Below are 19,896 nucleotides of genomic sequence, written 5' to 3' on the forward strand. Positions count from 1 at the left end.
AGCTAGATCAAAGAGAGAAAGCAACTATACTGGCAAAATAATGGATGGGAATCTGCTTTTACTGTGAGAAACACAGAGGGTGCTTCCATAAAATCACTGCAGTTTAAAGGAACAAAATGTGACATTTGGCACCTCTACCCCACTCCTAAATCCCCCACCATTACCAGGCTAATCACAATGATGGGTTCTTACATCTCACTGGGAGGGGCTACTCCTTCCTTACAGACCTAAAACAAATATCTAAAAAAAAAAACATATACAGTCCTTAAATAGTACGCTGAAGAAGGCACTAGCTGAAATGTTTGTCTACTTGACTTAGTTTCTTGTAGTTTTGCCCATTCTGACTGAGCGTTTGGAAGTTCTGTATGATATTCAGTACTAATTGTATGGTAACTACTACTGTAAGGTATTGTACAAGTATGGGCCTGTAAATCAACGCTGCCATTGTTACCCCTTACAGGATAAAACCTCTTTACAGGGCTATGTTGTTACCCAGTAATACATACCTAATTATACACCAATTACTGCTATATTCATGTTTGGTAAAATGTGCACTATATTGAAAAAAAAAAAAAAAATCATGTTGCTTCTGATAAATAATAAATCATGTACTTGTGTGTTATAGCTCAGGAACCAATTTGGATTGTACACTATTAGTATTGGAAGGTTAAAGACGATATTTTATTTGAATGAAGAAATAGTATTCAACTTGTGGTAGCGCCTGCCAAGAAAGAGCTCTACTCTACATAACCTTTGCAAATGAAAGAAAAACAAGTGAGATCCAGGAAGCCAAATTGAAGTTTTTATTGGCTGCTAGTTATATATATATATATATACACACACACACACACACACACTTTTCATCCAACTCAAAGCAGCACATACAGTGTGGGTATTGCACACAAGAATGATTCAACACACAACTCATTTTTACATCTTCAACATTGAAATAAGCCACTTCATCATTGTAAACATACCAAATAACTAAACGCAGATGTAAAGACCTTCAAAGCAGGATAAGGGGCTTGGCTGATTAGTTTGCTGCTATCGACCTAGTTTTAAAAAAATCTACAAACTAGAATCTGATCAATATTTATTATATCAAGACTCGATAACTAAAAAGAAAGCAAACTCAGCTGTCCGTACTCATTGTATTATTTGTCCAACACTTTGATCTCTAATCAAGGGAAGCTGCCACAGTATACATGAGAGTATAAAGAGTGAACAAGTTAACATCACTAAATTCAAGTGGAAATACCTGCAGGTCTTTAAAGGAACAAGTTAATAGATTTTAAGATGCCCGATTACATTTACTAAAAGGGTTAAAATAAGTATCTAGAAAAACACTTCTGTTGATAAAATAAACAGTAAAGTGTGAGCATACTTTGCCAAATAACAGGTGTCCGTACAGTCACCATGACCTCAATCCACAGCATGTAACATAACATTTCATAACAACAAACGCCCATGTATAGTTTAATCAAAGAAAGTGGTTTCCATGGTATAGACTTGTCTTAATGCCAGTCAGGTATCAGTGCTAACAAAAAAAAAAAGTAGGTTGCAGTTACAATTTTTCTGCTTTTACTAAGAATTGTTGGATAACATGTATAAACTGTGCAAAGTAAATGAGCAATTCAGCTTTCAAATACACATGGCCAGGCAGCACCCCGCATTAGAAGGCTCATGCTGTATTGTTGTCTAGCTTTAAGGGAACATACAAAATACTGCTTCTGACCACCTTTTTTTTCATGATAGTTCACGACCCAGTCAAGCAGCTGAAGCATTTTCAAATTCATATATATATATATATATATATATATAAATAATTGAGTTCCTTGTGTTGCTTCTCTGTTTACACCATATATTATAAGGTCATAAGCTACTGCTATCCCTTGTTTCTACCCTGTTTACCAATATACTTTATCCCCAGAAGGATTCACTCTGAGACAAACAGGACCCAAGCTTACCCCCCTCTGTAAAGCCTCAACCCACTGAAGATGATGTCAGTTAAAAGATGCTTCTCCACAGAACAGCATGTTAAAAAGAATCCCCAGCGATATACTAACCTCTGCAAATGTCATGATATAAAACGTTTGAGTTTGCAATGCCTTACCCTGTACACAAATCTTTTAAAACCTGAGCCACCCGTGGAGATTAAATATGGCAACCCCTTTCATTTCATTAGTAGGCATTGATGTTTTCATCTCCATACTACTGAAATAACTGCTGTTATTTAATTTCAGTCTCCACAAACCCACACTTAAGTGCTTCAAATTAAATGGATTTGAAAGCAGGCGTAATATGAAAACTTACCAGCGCAACGTGACAATTGAATATTTGCATGTACTGCCTGTGAAGTGTCTGGTCTGGTTTAATTGGCCGCTTCGTTAGACATTCAGAATGAACACAGCCACTGTAATCGTCTCGTACAGTATTACTGCCCCGAAATCTGTGGAAAACCTTAGCAATGGAACCATTCCAATTGGGGGGATGGCTGCTCTTATCTTTATCATGTGTACTTTATATCTAGCTGCTGTTTTTTTGCTAATAAAATGTATTGAATAAAATAAGCTGAACTGAATAAAGAGGCACAAATCTGTTAGTACCTCCAGCACCAAATATGCATTTGCTGTAGTGAATATAATCCTTGGACTACTAACCAAACTGGTACATGCTTTTAGTTTTGTTATACGCATGAAGTAAAATGTACAATGGAAGGACTTTATACCAATGTCATAATAATACAGACTATGACTACGCTTATTACTACACCTAGTACAGTGTATTACTTTTTTTTTTTATTTTATGTGAAGCATATATTAAATCTAGGGATGTCTCAAGAATACAAAATGCACTGAAAAGGTGGAGCTAATAGATTTGAACTTAACTCTTCTAGTCAGTGCAAAATGCAATATGTACCCAAAGCTCTTTAGATTAGATTTTTTTAAATATAAATAATGGTCTATTCATGTGCATGGGGCTGTTTGTAAAATACACTGGACTCTTCCCTCCAACAAGTATTGTTGCACATGAATCCATTCTAAAACGCAAAAGGCTGCTTGAACACAGTGCCTAAAATCTAATCTAACGTACAAATCTTTTCAATTGTACAGTTACATACAAAAAATACATCATTGTACAAACGCTTTCTTAGATCATACATCATTTATGTCTGCTGTGAGATCTGTCATTCAGCTTACATTAGCAACAACTTAACAAAATAACAAAGGGTGGAAAATGATTTACTTCCTGCTATTCACTACTTTCTAAAACTGAAATCCAGTTTAGCATGCATTTTATTATCACGTTTATTTTACTGCAAACATTATTTTTTTTACTACACTGTAGCAACATACTTAAACATTCATTACATCACTCATAAACTTTAGTGCACTGTTTAGGAATGGTAAAATATCTAATAAATACATTTCTAATGTACATAACTGGTTACATTTTGATGTGACTTGATTAACCACTCACTCAATCACACAATTCTGTACTCAGTACAAGGCATAAATGGCAGAAGATAGTGAATTACAGTGTCGTTAAATTATGTTTTTTGGCATTTGCTATACAATAAATTAATGTTGTTTTTTTTAAGAATTTACACTAAACAATACACTATTTAATTATATTTTTTAACCAGCTTAAAGATTATGAAAGCAGATACTATATACAGGTCACTTGAATAATTCACAGATATTCAGGCGGAAAAGTATAAGCAGTGAAATATGACAGGGAGCAACTGTAGTCCAAGGGGCATATGTATTTAAACTAGAGCAATTCTAATAAAACAAACCCAAAGTAGTTCAGGATCAAATATGCTGGCTTTTAAAGGACACGTTAAATTACATTAACACTCTTCAAAATAAGGATCTGTATTTTGTCATAGAGTTAAAAAAAAAAAAAAAAAAACTAAAAGGATTACCCAGTTGTCTTTGCAGAGACTGACATTTTATCGGTTTCTTTTCATATGGATCTTCAGTCAGTCGGAAATGACATACTGTTTTTATGATATGTTACAAACCCAAGGTACAAAGAACGATTAATACGAGTGACATCATACATGTACTAGTATTCCCATTCATCTGTCTCCATATCCAAGTAGCTGAGAATGTTCTGAGCAAACTTGACTGCCTGTTTCCGGGCAATTTTGGACATTTCATCTCCCTGGGGATCTACTGCATCAAGTGCTAAGAGTTGCTTAGTAAGAAGTTCCTCCAGCAACTTATAGTTCTTGTCGGCTCTTTTGCCTTCAAAGACAAGCACCTGCCTCTGCAGTTCGGAGAGGCTCCCCAGCACGTTCCAGACAGCCTTGTGGGAGGGGTGCTCCTCCATGCAGGTATCGCCAGCCCTCTTCCTCAGCGCTTCGATCAGGTCAATGTAGGTGATGACAGCCTGCACCTCCAAAACCGCCCTCCGCCTGGCTTCACGGATGCAGGGGTTCCTGGCAGTGCTCACCTCGTCCAGCCTGGTCAGCAGCCCCTGCAGCTCTGCCTTGTGTTTGAAGTGAAGCTCGTTGGCTTTCTCGATCGTTAGGAGATGGCCCCGCAGTTGGGCCACCGTGTGACGGATCTGCTCGATTTTCTGGATGGAATCATTCTGGGCCAGGTCATACCTGCAGGTGGCGTCCCCTTCTCCTTCCAGGTCCAAGTGTTTCAGCAGCCCGTTGATCTCCTCTACCACCTGCTTCCTGTAGTTTCGGACCTCTGTGTTCCCGGATACATCCAGGGCATCCAGCTCGACAAGAAACCCTGTGAGCACCCGGGAGAGGCGCCCGCAGCTGTCCCCGCTGTTCAGTCCCATCAGGAGAGCGATAAAGTCACCACGGGACTTGTTGACCTCCACCATGATAGAGTTGATCTTGGTGACTGAGCCATGGGTGTTGTTGGAAAGGGGGAGTGATAGAGCCTGCTGCTTCATGCAGCTCTCTATGATATCCTGCACTGCACACACCCTAGTCAGTGCACGGTACCTGGCTTTCCGCAAATGTACTTTTCCCCCGGTTCTGATCTGAGTCAGTCTCAAAATGACATCCTGGATGCCATCCACAAACTCGTCGCTGATGGTTCCCCCTCCTCCCCTCAGCGGCGTCACCTCCTGGGCGACCAGGTTCTGTGCCTCAAGGTAGATCCTCTCGATCTCCACCCGGGACGGGTGGTTGACGTTTTGCTGTAGAATCTCAAGCAGACTTTGGACCTCATTGGTGGCCCCCCTCTTAGCCCTCTGGATGTCCCCCTTGTTCTCTGTGTCCACCGAGTCAATCTCAAACAGCTGTCTGGTCAAAGCTCTTTCCAGTTTGCAGTAATCCTTGTCAGTTTGCAGGCCACTGAAAGACACCACCTGTGAGCTGAGGTCCTTGACTTCCTTCATGATTTCCTGGAGCCGAATCATGGAGGGATGCTGGTTGCCCATTTCCATGCTCTTCCAAAATCAAAAGTTCCAAATAACAGGCTGTAAATGAAAAAGCGATATAAGCTATGAACCAGCTTGGGATTCTCTACATTGTTGCAGAGCGTAGTCACAAAATTAGAATACAAAATGAGACTGAAAAGCTAACGTGACACCCTTGCTCGGGGTGAGGCACAAAACCATGTCCAGATATGCTTTAACAGTGACTGACATCATCACCTTGCGACATCACAGTGTGCTGCAATGTTCTGTAATGCGATATCATCACCTTGAAAAGTATACATTTTTAAAAAATTTCAGTAATTAGAAATGTCTGCAACTGAGAAAGCGCTGTAGCACTTTTGCGTTTCCTTAATGATTTTAGTCAAAACTAGTTAAATACTTTTCTGATTCAAAATAGCTTAACAATCAGCTGAGGACTTTACAAACTACACATTGGAAGCTAACTTCAGTTACACCCAACTAAAAACATTACAAGCGTAACCGAAGCAGATATTAAATATATTGTCTTGGTTAACAATTCCTAGGTAAATGTATTTCTTTAACACAGTTTTCAATTCAAGTGTTTTATATTTGAATCTTCACGACAAGGAAAGCAGTAATTGAGATTATTTTAAATTTCACTTTTTCCTAAGCAGTATCCAGAAACGATCAAAACAGTTTTACTTTCTTATTAACCACTCCAAATGCTGGTAAGAAATAGTAAAAAGAATAAATAAATAAAAACTAGCTGATGCTTTAACTACCAAGCAAAAGAATTAGGATGACATTACTTACAGAAACACGATTGGATACACCAATAAGGATCAGCCTAATTTGTTAAAGATCTGGCTCCCACTGCAAATCCAAAACACCTCTCCCTGAATTTCCTCGGCTAATACCTCATAACCACGCCTATGCTGAACATTAGATAAGTAAGTTATGTGCCAAGCATCACATCCTGAAGATTATAAGGGCAGTGCAGCACTGTATTGGCAGGCTATACTTCAGCTGTTCCTTAGTGTTGATGATGTGTGTCTCTGTGATGTCACAATAGATTTGTTCCTTCTCTCTTAAAGACAAAACATGGTTTTCATCAGCCTTAATTTTTTTAAGATTCACGTCAGGGAAGATAATTTCGTTTTTTTTTTTCCCTAAAAGAAATATATCTGTTTTTCAGTAAGAAGTAAGGAGAGCTTCTCTTAAGTACTGCATATTAAAAGCATTTCTGATCGGCATGGGGGTACCAATTAAATACTCAGTAGTCCTGACACGTCTGGATGTTGAGAAACCCCACCACGCACATGCTTTCCCTCTGTGGTTTGGCAGAGCTGGAGAAGATGGTAGAGGTTTTTGGTAATGAATACTCCAGAGAAACAAAAAAGTGATCAGTTTAGTGGCTCTACATCCTCTAATCTTTATAATATCTTTATTATATTCAAAGTTCTACCCCTGATTAAAGTCCCCTTCAACAGAAAACTATGCAACATTCTTAATTGTTGGTAACCCGTGCACAGATTCTACTGCTTTACACTGTGCATGGCAACTGCTATTTACTATCATTATTATTTGTTTATTTAGAAGACGCCTTTCTCCAAGGAGACTTACAGACTTACAGAGACTAGGGTGTGTGAACTATGCATCAGCTGCAGAGTCACTTACAACAAGGTCTCACCTAAAAGACCGGAGCACAAGAAGGTTAAGTGACTTGCTCAGGGTCACACAATGAGTCAGTGGGATTTGAACCCGGGACCTCCTGGTTACAAACCCTTTTCTTTAACCACCGGACCACACAGCCTCCTTAGCTATAACATAAAGGCAGTTTCTGACAGGGTTTGTTTTCATTCTAATTCGTTAGCTCATAAACTTGGCTCCATGTGTGTCCTTTATGATTATTTGTTCATGGCTCTGCTGCAATTGTTATTATCATCAGCTGGCCGTGCACATCCTGGCAGTATGAGTTTACTATGTACACCACACTTACATTTGTACTTATATCTAGAGAACCACTTATGATTAAAATGCCATATTTGTTGTTTGATTTTTAATATAATTTCCCTGTGTTTTTGAGTTCTGTTGCTCCAATGTTGAGCTTTTCTCTGGAGATACCGGTTGTTTGCACTGAACCTCTTAATTCCATCCAAATCACGTGACAATGTGACGAATCTCACGGCCCCGTTTAATCTTATGGTTTTACTACACCAAAATGGCAAGCATGTTAAAAAGACCGGATTACAAAAGGGAAAGCAGGCTAGTAATGACTTTGATACAACGGTGGCACTGTATATTGTATATAAGAGCATAATAAAAAACACCTTATTGAACCTACTGTACAAATACTGTTTACAACACGATTTTATTATTATTATTATTATTATTATTATTATTATTAATTAGTCATGTTAAAAACAGTAAATATTCCATTACGGTTCATTTCTATTTTTTCATGTGAGCATACTGTTTGTTTAAGGATTTACAGTACCAAGCCCCGTGTCATTAATCCGTATTAATGACTTCAGAGTGTACAATAATAAACATGATATATTCGGACAGGATTACTAGGACGCAGCCTGTGTCGATGAAATATGTCTGCCATAAACAGAAAGCTATACAAATGTATAACAACAGTGACCCCAAAAGATGTGTTATCCTTCGTTTGTCGCATCGAGGCTGGGAGAATAACTTACCTGCATCTCCGCAGCGGATCACATGATCAGCACCGTGGACGCAGAGCCGGCTGTAAACAGGAAGCTCTGGGAAACGGGGATTCGGGTGGCCGAGCAGAGTGAAACTCGACGTTAATATCATGAGACAAAATATGTTTATTAAACATCCCAACATTTTACATTATTTAACCAGTTGTGTCTACTTATTATTTAAATATGTTTGTAACAGTAAATACTGTTCATTAACATATTTCGTTCAAATAACAAGTTAATCAAAAAAAAAAATAAATAAGCGTGAAACTCTGGTAACAACTCTGGTTGTCAAATTTGTCGTAGGACGTTACGTACGCTTCGTGAGTGGTTACGTCAAGTGTTGTTACTGGGTGATCCTCTGACTGTAGAAATAAAGGTTTATTTTTTAAGATTGATTTTTGGCAGAGTTTGTCATAGTGAATATTAAATAGCAATGAGCCGCAGTGGTTTTGCAGCCACGTTGAGTAGGCTGTTGCTGCAGAACAGACACGGAAGCCGTGTTCTTAATCATGTGGGCAGCTTGACAGCACCGAGACCGTTCTGTTCTGAAAGTGACCCACGGAGTCGAGGCAGGATCAAACAGGCACTGTCTGGGGTGTGTACAGGAGGTTTCTTCTACGACGATTTTATTCATTTCAGTGTTATAAATGTGGCCTTTTGACCTGTATCTACGACTAGGAAACATATGATCACTCGAGCTAATACACTAGTACTATTTACATATATGCCCACTGAAGTTATTTTTTAAGTACATACTTAAACAATTTCATTAGTTTGACTGTCTTTCGTTAAGACGGAGAAAATAGGCCGGGTATGCCAATAAAACTGTGTAACTAGTGAGATTGTGTATGTGAACAGGGATGGGATTAAGACTCCTATTGCATAGCAGTTTCACCCATCCCATGTTTTACTACAAGCTTAGCCACAGTGTGTAGGTAACAAGCTAAGGTGTGTCCTTTTAAACTCATAGTAAAACCAGGAATGGATCAAACTGCTTTGTAATATGAGTCTTATTTTCATCACCGGTGCCTTTCTTTGACCTAATTTATTATTTCTTCATGTGGGCAATGACTTAATAACATTTGTATAAATTTAAAGCTATTTTCAAGGACTTTCCAATAAAAAACAATAAACTGACACAAGTTCTTGTAGTAAGGGGTTGAGCAAACCCCCTTGGTCCAAACTGAGTTGGAGTGACTCTTAGTGCTGAAAGTGTTAAACAAAACAAATTGTTTACCACGTGACACTTTTGAAAACAGAAATACATTTGAAATCTGAATAGGTAACATGAATATGTAGGGCACTTTTTACAATATTCTAGTTTCCATGTAAATGTGTGTGTGTGTGATAGAGCGAGAGAGAGAGATACTTTTTTAATTTTTTTAAATTTTCTTTCATAGGTTTCCAGTTTTACTCCTCCAGCAAACTCTAGTCATGACTGGGTTGGTCCTCCTGATAGAATGTCAAATCTCCGACCAATCAAATATCACATACCTGAATATGAAAGTCCATTGGAGAGTCGACTTAGGAAGCTGAGACAAGAGACTGAGGACTGGAATCATCAGTTTTGGACCAATCAGAATATATCTTTCAGTAAGGTTAGTTCCCCTGGAATATTTTCTTTTTTTTTTTTTTTCAACATTTTTATAAATTCAAATTCAAATTAAAAAAAGGCTTTTTTGGGATGACAAAATTAAAATTATCTTTTGCCAAAGCACTTAAACAACAAACATCAACAAAGACAAAACAGGTATGCTGCTGTGGAATTACATTGACAGTAGTGCCCAGAGAAATAGACAAAAGTTTGGATGCTCATGGCTCAGAACCTCTGTAGAGCTGGACAGCCCCTCTACACCAGAGTGAGCAGGTATAATGAGATCTTTGACCTGGTCTGCACTCACAGACCAGAGATGCCCATCCCTGCTGTATTTTGTACCAATACTAGCAATGCTTTTTTTTTTTTTTTTGTAAACTTATTTACATCCTATTACCAGCTTCTTCTTAGCTACTTTTATGTAGCATAAACCAGAAGCCGTCTCTTCAATTTGACCCACACATAGCATGTGATTATCCTTGCAGTAATAACAAGTGGGTGTGACTAAAAATAATATTTAATGATGCGCGTTTGTGTTCTGGCTAATTGGTCCTTATGCTAATGTACTTGACTGGGTGTCTAGGTATGTTGTATCGCTACCTTTGAGAGCATTTACTTTGTTAGTAGACATCAATGGAATCAAGCAAAGGCATGGCCCACTGATAAAATAAAGCTGCTACAGTAAGTTGCAATAAAAACATTTTTTTTAATATGGTGTATGGTCACTTGACCTGTTACCTGATATGTCTGCCAAATTTTACCCTGGATCTCAGAAATATGATATGATAAACAAAATCTCCTTTGAATGTTTGTGGTTTCTGCCAGTGGAGGGCAGTCTTTACTGCAGCCAGATAGCAAGGCTTTATTTATGAAGACCTTGCATGCAGAATTGTTACTTCCTTTGCACAGATCAGGCAGGTAATATTGGTTATTAAGAGTAACTATGCTGCAGCTTCATAACTTAACTTGCTTTATTGATCATGTCCATCATTCCATAACAGCACTATGTGGAGGAAGAGCCACATTTACACTGTTTCTGTATTTAAAGCTGTAGTAATTCGATTTATAGTATATTCACCACATTACAAGGCACACAGATATTTCCATATTTATGCATTGAAGTGTTTTAAAATTACTCTGAAAGAAAAGCATGTTCAATCATAGTTTCAAAGGGTTTGCCCAATACGTAAATACGCATGTACTGTATTTATTTGTTTGTTCATTTATTGCTTTCCATGAACTTGACATCTGTCATCTGCAGGAGAAGGAAGGGTTTATCTACTCGTGCTTGAAAGAAAAAGGCTTGGAACTGAGAGATGAAGATGGTTAGTAGAGAGCTTTAATGAGTTCTTAAGATAGTGTTGTGGCGTGGTGATGTTATTCATGAACAACATACCTAGCATCACAGGCTGGTACTGCATTTCATCAGAACAAAATACTGCTTACAAAAGTGACACTTGTGTTCATGACAAAGCAAACGTAACAGGTTTTAACACACACAATATTTTAGGATCATCATGGTTTACATGCAGGGCAAAACACATCATTTCTTAAATAATGTTTGGTGCAACAAGGTATGTTGTAGCCTGTGAGCTCTCTTGTCAATATTGTTCTTGTGATCATCACACAATTATGTTTATAACTTGATAGTTTTGTTTAACTGCTAATGATGAAGTGTATTGCAAGCGACGGAGATTTTCACAGCCCATTGAACAGGTCCTAAACTATGCTCTTGTTGTCTGGCTGGATTTCAGGTAGAAAAAGGACCTTGAGTGCAGATGAGATGGCAGAGTTTTACAAAGAGTTTCTGAACAAGAACTACCAAAAACATTCTGTCTACAACAAGTAAGTATTGTTTTTAAAAGCCATCCATGCAAGTAGGTCCATCAGTATAAAGTGATTTGCAGGGATATTCAGTCAGTACAATCAGCAGACAGTGAGACTGGTTGAAACAGATTCACATCAGGTTTAGAACAAAATAAAACAGGATATGGTTCTGTTACACATTTCCATGAAAAATGGATTCTGTCGTTCAGCTTAAAGGCTCCTCGGCAGCCCACTCCACCTATGTCAACAATCCCAAAGACTTACCGAATGAAATGTTTTTAGCAGCCCGAATAAAAAGCATGAAATCAGTGATTTAAATATTCTGTTGCTGTTTAGGTCATTGAACTAGATCTTGTTTGTGTGTTTGTTTTCCTAGTGTAATTCTTAAAGCCTGAAACTTAAACTTCTGTGTCTCTTTTGTCACCAGGGAATGGTATATGCGTAATTTTACCATCACATTTCTAATGGGAAGAGTGGCTTTACTGAAGACTTGGAGAAAGCTGGGATGGAGACAGCAAGACCCTAAATTAAAATGATGGTTATTGTTAAATAAAATATGTACAGAAGTTTATCTGTTGCTTTTTTATCTTTCATTTCAGTGTGTAATTGTTTATTTTATTACAGACTGGTACTGACAGCTGATTGCCTCAGCTATTGAAGGCAATCGCTTGTCAGGTTTTGATGAAACTACTGTATGCTTGGGATGTTTCTGGTGTATTGTTCTTAAGGGGCTTTTCATGCGGGTTTGTAGTCCTCTTAGCTAACCACACCATGGATAATGTTTGAAAATAGTTTTGTATATACTTTTAATGTTGCTGCAGAATTTACAGCATCCAGGCACTAAAACATATATAAACAGACTTTATCAGGTTTGTACAAAACAGGTGATGAATGCCAATGTATCCCTGGCATTAATGTGATCATCCCTTGTATTGTATCTCAGTAATCCACATCTTCCTAGCACATATGAAAAGCCCCTATTGTTCCTCTAAAATCCTTTTTATTTTCTCCTTGCACCCGTCTGTACGGAAGCATTATACAATTGGGAGACATTGAAAATAAAATAATTCAAGTTAAATTCCTCTTGTCGGAACTTCAGCTGTTTTCCTTCAAACAGAGAAAATGCAAACGTAGGACCATTTTCCTGTACAGTGTGCTGATGCTGTCTCTCATCCTTGGACCTGCTTTGTTAAAGCTGTGATCTGGAACCTCCAGGACTGCTTGCTGGTCACCCCTAAAGTATTATTTAACCTTTAACATTTTGCCAGTCAAGATCACAAGACAAATGCATACCAGTAAAATAAGCAATTAATTAAAAGATAAGTTTTGAAATTACATATTGTGGAATTTATTCAGAACAAATCACAAATATGTGTTTTGCTATCAGTAAGATAGATATATCTCCCAGGACCAGAATCACGCCGTGTCAATTAACAAGCATATAAAGCAGGCTTGTCCTACAAGTAAAAGAGCTTTTGTTTTAAAAGAGATCCTGTTGTCGAGCATTTTCACTGAAACATTCTGTGACAAATCTGAACAGTCGCACTTGGAACCTAATATAAAGAAACAAACATCTAACTGAAGAATGATATCCCTGTCTTTAATACAGTCTTGAAAAATATATACAAATACAGACCTTAGAAATGTATGTACTGCATCACATGACTTTGACATTGATTTGGTAGGATAGCAAACAACATTAAAATTGAATTTCTGACCTACATACAAGCCTGTGTGGCAGGGTGTATTGAGGAATAGAGTCATGGGTTTTTTCTTGGGTGGCACAGTGCAGTCAAATGCAGTTAAAAATAGGAATTTGACTTTGAAAAGGGTCATGTCAGTGTTTGATATCAGCACCTGTCACATCTGGTTACTAGAGATGCTGTCTGGAATGATGGCTTTTGACTACAACTCCTATGGTGCAGATCAGTGTTCAGGTGGAAAAGTGTAATTGATCCTAAGAGAAAATATGCAGCTATCAGACAGGTACTGTATGAATATATATCCTATTAAAAAGTACTGATTTCACAGGAGTTCAGCAAAGTGAACGAGTGATAACCGCCCTGTATAAAATCCTCATAGCCTGTGCCTTCCCCCGTTAGCCTAAATCACTCTCTATAGTTTGGATTGCAAATCTTTCTGCCACAAATGCACATGGTGCTGGCTTTCAGTTCTGGTTCCTGTGAGCTGTGATATTCAGATCTGACTTTCCCTTTGAGGTGAGCATTCAAATTCTCTGTATAAAATAATAGCTTATTTAACAAATTGAAATATTCAACCAGCGGAGGGTACCACTTTAGTTTTAATTTTTATTAGAATCGAAGGTAAACGGTTTTTACAGTTATAGTAATTCTATGTGTGTGAACCGACCTGTGTAAAAACTGTGCCATGACAAAGACGGGTCAAATACTTCTATATAGTCTGACAAAATAAAAACTGTATAGCGGTACCCTGAATATTAACTGTCAATGATGGAAAGCGATGTTATTTCTCAAATCTGATTACGTTGTAGCGGCCACCGTGTCATCTTGACACAGGGGTCGTGGTATGCTGTTGTGTGCTGCTGCTTTAAAAAGGGACAGGGTGACATCATGATTGGAAGGCAGAGGAGGATTGTGGGGAAAGAGGAAACGCCATTTTCATTGGGAGGAATAGAGAGCGAGCGAGAGCTGCTGACAGGAGCTTAATGATGCGCTCCCAATGCGTTATTTATTAGTAAACACCGTTTGCACATTAGGGTGCTGAATTGTCAGACCAATGTGTCAAGTTGCAGCCTCGATACCTATGAAGTATGCGTTAAGTTAGCGTGTGGCGGTGTTATTTTATTAGTTTTGTTTTAATGACATGGGTGTTGTAAGACCGGTGGAGTTTTAAGACTGAAAAGCGGAGGCGGGCGTTCTTTAGTCTGTGCCGGGGTTCGGCCTTGAAATCGAAATAATATCAAAAAAAAAAAAAAAACAAACCCGTGGAGAGTTATTTATTAATTTTATCTGCAATAAAAAAAAATAAAGTAAAAAACAAAACAAAAAACTTGAGACCAGAGAGGAAGTTGCTGGTGAAACAGTTCCCGGAAGAATCTGGATGTTCGTTATTACAGCGGTAAATATTACAATATGTGTTTCATTGATTGTTGTACTTTATTACATTGTATAGACTTTAACTTTCAAAAACAAATCCATACTGTAAAATGTATTTTAAAATGACTGTTTTAGGCTGTGTTTAGTGTGTACAGCAATGCAATGACAAACGTAATTAAATATTTCTCAGAAAAGTAACAGAAACAACATCAAATGTTTTTAATAAGAGGAAAGTATCCGCATGGCAACGTCAGCCTGGTTTTGAGACGAGGTTTTGTTTAGATAAATATTATCACCACGGGTCATTATGTTACAACTGAGTTATCAAGCGAATACAACACACAAAGGTGAAACGATACAATGAAACGAACTCTTAAAAATAATAATGTATGTTCTGTTTCATTGTTGCGTTTTTGTTTTTTGGAATAGACCGTGACTGCGTCAGATTTAGTGGATGGGCTTGGGCTAGTGACTGCGGAGTGCCTTGTAGTCTCAGTTCTGCATCCGGATGGAAATTGAAACTAAGGTTTTAAACACAGAGTGCATGCAAATAAAGAGGATTATCCAAATGCCTGCGCACGGGATATTAATAGACTATAGGGAAATATAAGGAAATGTGATTTGCCACTTTCAAAACAATAGTGTATAATTACTCTTGTAATTAAAGCGAAGTGGGCTTTCTTGCAACGCCGTTTTATATAGCCTTCAGCAAGACAGATGTGAATCTATGAACACCTTTTTGACATGAATATGGTTTTATTGTAGAATAATGTAGTTGGCATCATTATATCTTTAAATTCCTGCAAAATGGGTGGAACCGTTGGTAATGTGTCGTGACTAGTAGAAGAAATGTACATTTCTTTAACAAGCAAATGTTGTCTTCCTTCGCCCTGCTGAGAGTGGGTTTGAAGAATCCACTCCAACACTTTTGCTGCTTTCCAGCTGTATACTGCCTGGTCATAAACCATCGAAACGCCTGCTTCTGTCCCCTTGCTTTCATGGAAGTGTAATACCCTGACTTGTAAGGTATACGAGCTACATATCCCTGTGCCATGTTCTTTATTGTTGCAGATAGCCAGTCAACAGTGCTGAAGAACTTTGATAGTGGATTGAGAGCTCGGAGCTCGGTTGGCAGGTGTTTCTTACGCATGTAGATTTTTTTGAATAGGTGTTGACCATGACGTCATGGACACGTGCAAACACAGGTTTAATCTGGCTAAATGACCTCTCTTTGGCTAATTTGCTTCAGTTCCCTAAACAATCCTGGATGCTTAACAATATTTTAATAAAAACATAACTGATGTTTCTTGAGGAACCACTTAGTTAAATTAGGAGATGGAATTGTCTTGCGCTGTATTTATGGACAACCATTTAAAAACAAACATCAAACGTGTAACAAAATGGGTAAAACAGTTGTTCACACAATTGTGTAAGTTTACTTTATTTACAAAGCTGTGTTTGCCCTACTGGGTACAAGAGACAGCAATAATGGATGGTACACATGGCTCATCCTGTAGAAGGGGACAAAGAATAGCCTCCTGGCAATGTTACAGTAACAGGATGTGAGGGAGGATGATGACTGTGTCGCTCTGGAAGCCTGGCCTTGCTGTGGATGTATACTGTGCTGTAGTGTGTGTCACTGTTTACCTACATAGCAAGATGGTGTACGGTTTCAGTTCTGGAGGGGCGGGGATGATTTAGGGTTTAGTTTTAAGTCCTGTAGCTGCCAAAGATAAAAAGGCTGGTTTATTTATTTATTTATTTATTTACTTACTTCTGTCGTGGTACTGTTTCAAATTGGGTTATTAGTGTAGGGGAGAATAGTGGAGCTATTGAAATGCAGAGTGCATTCAATTCACATAAGGATGCTCTTATCCTCGTGCTCAATGCAGTTTTGTCTGCTTTTACTGAATGTTTATTTTAGAACTGGATGGTGAGCCTTGTTTGCCGCGCTGACACGCATGCCCATTTGTTTTCAGACAGTCTTTTGCATTTTTTCTTAAGGATTGCTATACCTTGGTAGATAGGATTACACTTTTTGTAGAACTGCATATCATTTTACCTATATATAAATGCACGCAAATCTGCTTGGTTAAGCCTCTTAATGATGGCATTAATACTACTGTGGAATGTCTTCATTTGTAGTCGTTTTACAGATGTGTAAGGCAGCCTCTGCGTGGTGTTAAAGAGCACTCCATTAAAGTCAGGAAGACTTTCTTTCTGACCATTTACTTGATTTCCTCCTTTGTTTCGTTCCTCCTGATTGCAGTTTAATACCTTACAGATGCTGTTTCTCTTGTGGTGTTTTTCAGTTACTTGTTTTTATTTTACAAGTGAGATATTCAGTCTTTACTCATGTTTGAAAATCTTTTCCTCCATGCTCATGACTGTCAGACCAGTAAGTGTTCAGTCTAGGACATTGCTATCAATTTATAGTTGAAATAAAATGGTCTATAGCTTAAATATAATAAGGTTCTCGTGTTTGACATGTTAAATGAAAATTGAAGTTGGAGTTGCCATTTATTGCCTACAGTATTAAATAACCCTTTTTCACATTCCTGATCTGGGTTGATTTTGAAGGGTTTGACAAATGTAGTTACCAAGCAGGAAAAACTTGCTTACTAGATAATAATGATTAGGCTGAAGAACAAGGCACGGAATCAGTTTTCAACTCCAATGAATTGTTGAATTTTCAGGCAAAGATGGAGCACATAATAAAATAAATTGTTGTCTCTTCTTCCTATGCTCCGCAGGAAGTTAGCTCTTTTCTCAAGGGGACTGCACAGGTGAGACATTTTCAAATAGATGATCCAGTTGTTTTCTGTGTACTTGAGGCTGGGGAGCTGCACACACACACCCTTTCAAGCCCATGGTTTGGATCCTCAGCCCAGCACTCTGATCTCAAGGTTCCTTGGTCTGGAACTGCCTGAGACGCAGGGTGTTTCCCAGCCAGTACTTCTAGCCCAGGATGACTGGGTCAGCAATTATTATAAAAATTCCAGATCTGCAGAGTTTCTGGCAGCGCAAAGGAATTCAGCAATTGGAATACTTTTCTTTAAAAACCGCCTTCCTCGGGTTTAGAAAAAGTTGCTGTAATGGAATCTTGCAGCTACAGAGGAATTTCCCCTCCCTCAATAACATATGTTGTGCAGCCCAAGCAAGTGCTGTGAACTGCAGTGGCTGATGAGTTTTTATAATGTACTGCAGTGGGACTAAATTGATATAGAACAACAAAGTACTGCACTGTGCCTTCTCTGCATAAGAATGTATGGTAGTCTCTGAGAAGATGTAATCTCAATAAAGTATTAAAGTGGATTCACAAGTAGTTAAAGCAAAAGTTATGAAAGAGTCCACACTGGGTGTTTTCTTCTGCTTACAGTAGTAGGCCAATATTGCATATTATTATTATTATTATTATTATTATTATTATTATTATTATTATTATTATTTTATTCACATGTTAATTGTAGATTATCTTAGTGGATTGGCTTTTACAAACAATGGTACTGGTTTATGGTGGTTATTAATTTGGTCAGGAAACCAAAGCAGTAAGATGTCCGTGGTACTCTATACCCCTTGTGGTAGTAGATAATACTTTTTGTACTAGCTGAAGTTACTGTAGTCATAAGCTTACAGTATTTAGAGTATTAATGAGTCTGCTGGACAGATGCTTGATGACCTCCACTAACATTAGATTAGTTGTGGCTTAATACACAGCTTGCTGTGATCTACAGTAATGACGCAGTGTACTTCTCTAGAAATGAATCAGATTTAACAAGTCCCCTGTGACACCATTAGAAACTGAAAACCAGCAAAGAAGCGAGGAACAGTGCTCTCAGAAGAGTTCCCATCAGCCTGCTGGTGACACTTGTGTGATTGAAGCAATTGGGGCACAACTTCCTGTCACTTCTGCACTGTTTACTGTAGAGAAGGGAAAGGTCAACAAAGTATTGCGGATAGAGAGAAAAACGCAGCCCTGTCAAAATGTGTTCATGTGCTGGGTGTGATTGTTGGTTAAGGATGCTGGGTACATTTAAAGTGTTTGTGCAAGGTTATACAAGCTTTAGGATGGGCTAATAACTTTAAGGAGACGCCCCCTTGGAGTTCATGACTGAAGCTGATCTGAAAATGAAAGCAGTTTGTGAGCTAGTCTGGATTGAGTCTGCTCCGGCAGTGTACTCTGGTTGTCCAGATCGGTGTTGTAGGCAGCGGTGATCAGTGTCCTGCTGCTGTTGGCAAGCCAGCTCCGGGCTACATTACAGTGCAGTGCATCACTGCAGCTTTGCAAAACAACCAGTGCCATGGTGATCGCTTTTTAATGATCTAAACCACGGCGGATCTAAGTACAGACACTCTTTAACTCTGTGGTATATTAATCCAACTGGGATGAACGCACACAGTTAATTTATAGTTATGAGTATTAACATTTCTGTTTTTAATGAAAAAAAAAAAAAATACAGTATAATGATGTTTGCAACAAATATTGAGTGGTGGCATTAGGATCCGTCACAGTTTTAAAATAGAGCCTTCAGTGTTTTGTTCCGGTGCAGGCCAGCATGATGATTTTAAAGGATTGGACTTGATCACCATTTAGTAATCGTCATATGCCAGGTACTGCAGGAGACCTCTGAAAGCACACTGTAGTGTCTGATCTGAAACCTGCAATGCAGTATTAATTCACACTGATCAGGTAGTCAATGTCTTGTATTTTATCACAGATTATCATACAGTATTCATATTTTGAAATATGAATTGGTTCAGGCATGCCAGTCTCTCTAATTGAGTACTTCACATGTAAGATTATTGATAGAAGTTGCTGAATATTCACTATCAGATTAGCCTTGGCCCTCTGGAATGCTATTTGCTGCGACATCTGAGAAACTGGATCTAAGTTGGGAAACTTAAAGGGCCCTTAGTTGATGTTTTAACAATCAATTTCCTTCATTAGGTTTCGTAGCGCTGCTGTTAAAGGACTGATAACTAACAATTTCAAATATAGATATTTATTACTTTTTGTAGACATTAGCAACATAATCACACGGTTATTTATTTCTTTGCTCAACAGGGATAGATGTTTCAAACAGGGTTGTGGTCAGTACCTGTTTTTCAATTCCAATTCCAATTCTTTTGAAGGCATTGGAGTTTTAGAGGCATTATTAATTGTTGTGATTGTTCAACACCGTTCACTTGAAGCCAATTTTAATTGCTTAACCTTGACTTCAATTTAAGTAATTTGTTGCCACTGTGAGAAGCTCATTTTAACAGAATACTGTGTTCTGTATAATCCACATTAAAGAAAGATTAACTA

General features: G+C 38.1%; 3 protein-coding genes across 11 annotated transcripts in view; 2 read left to right on the plus strand and 1 right to left on the minus strand.

Moving 5' to 3' along the window:
• Positions 1 to 3,146: 3,146 nt before the first annotated feature.
• LOC117422481 (BAG family molecular chaperone regulator 5-like) lies at positions 3,147 to 8,147 on the minus strand. 2 transcript variants are annotated; one of them, XM_034037593.3, is made up of 2 exons: positions 8,079 to 8,147; positions 3,147 to 5,454 (listed from the first exon to the last, which is right to left on the minus strand). In XM_034037593.3, exon 2 carries the CDS (start codon positions 5,419 to 5,421, stop codon positions 4,072 to 4,074), a length of 1,350 nt encoding a protein of 449 aa, XP_033893484.2. In that variant the 5' UTR covers positions 5,422 to 5,454; positions 8,079 to 8,147; the 3' UTR covers positions 3,147 to 4,071. The 2 variants fall into 2 exon arrangements, with proteins under 2 accessions (XP_033893484.2, XP_033893483.2); XM_034037592.3 differs by lacking the exon at positions 8,079 to 8,147 and adding an exon at positions 6,190 to 6,307.
• A 240-nt stretch (positions 8,148 to 8,387) lies between these two features.
• On the plus strand, positions 8,388 to 12,547 carry LOC117422484 (cytochrome c oxidase assembly factor 8-like). Its single transcript, XM_034037596.3, has 5 exons — positions 8,388 to 8,685; positions 9,491 to 9,688; positions 10,946 to 11,009; positions 11,439 to 11,529; positions 11,939 to 12,547. Exons 1-5 carry the CDS (start codon positions 8,524 to 8,526, stop codon positions 12,045 to 12,047), a joined length of 624 nt encoding a protein of 207 aa, XP_033893487.2. The 5' UTR covers positions 8,388 to 8,523; the 3' UTR covers positions 12,048 to 12,547.
• A 1,550-nt stretch (positions 12,548 to 14,097) lies between these two features.
• The window catches only part of LOC117422572 (kinesin light chain 1-like), a 35,043-nt gene continuing 29,244 nt past the window's right edge, over positions 14,098 to 19,896 (plus strand). For 4 of the 8 annotated variants that reach the window (XM_034037730.3, XM_058987962.1, XM_058987961.1 and 1 more), the window contains exon 1: positions 14,099 to 14,610. The gene's annotated coding sequence lies outside the window, so the exon portion shown is untranslated. Of the gene's footprint in view, positions 14,611 to 19,896 lie in introns of all 8 variants that reach the window. The other 4 variants (XM_058987960.1, XM_034037728.3, XM_034037729.3 and 1 more) reach the window with 2 other exon arrangements.

The sequence above is a fragment of the Acipenser ruthenus genome, chromosome 15 (genome assembly GCF_902713425.1).
Source record: "Acipenser ruthenus chromosome 15, fAciRut3.2 maternal haplotype, whole genome shotgun sequence".
NCBI lineage: Eukaryota > Metazoa > Chordata > Actinopteri > Acipenseriformes > Acipenseridae > Acipenser > Acipenser ruthenus.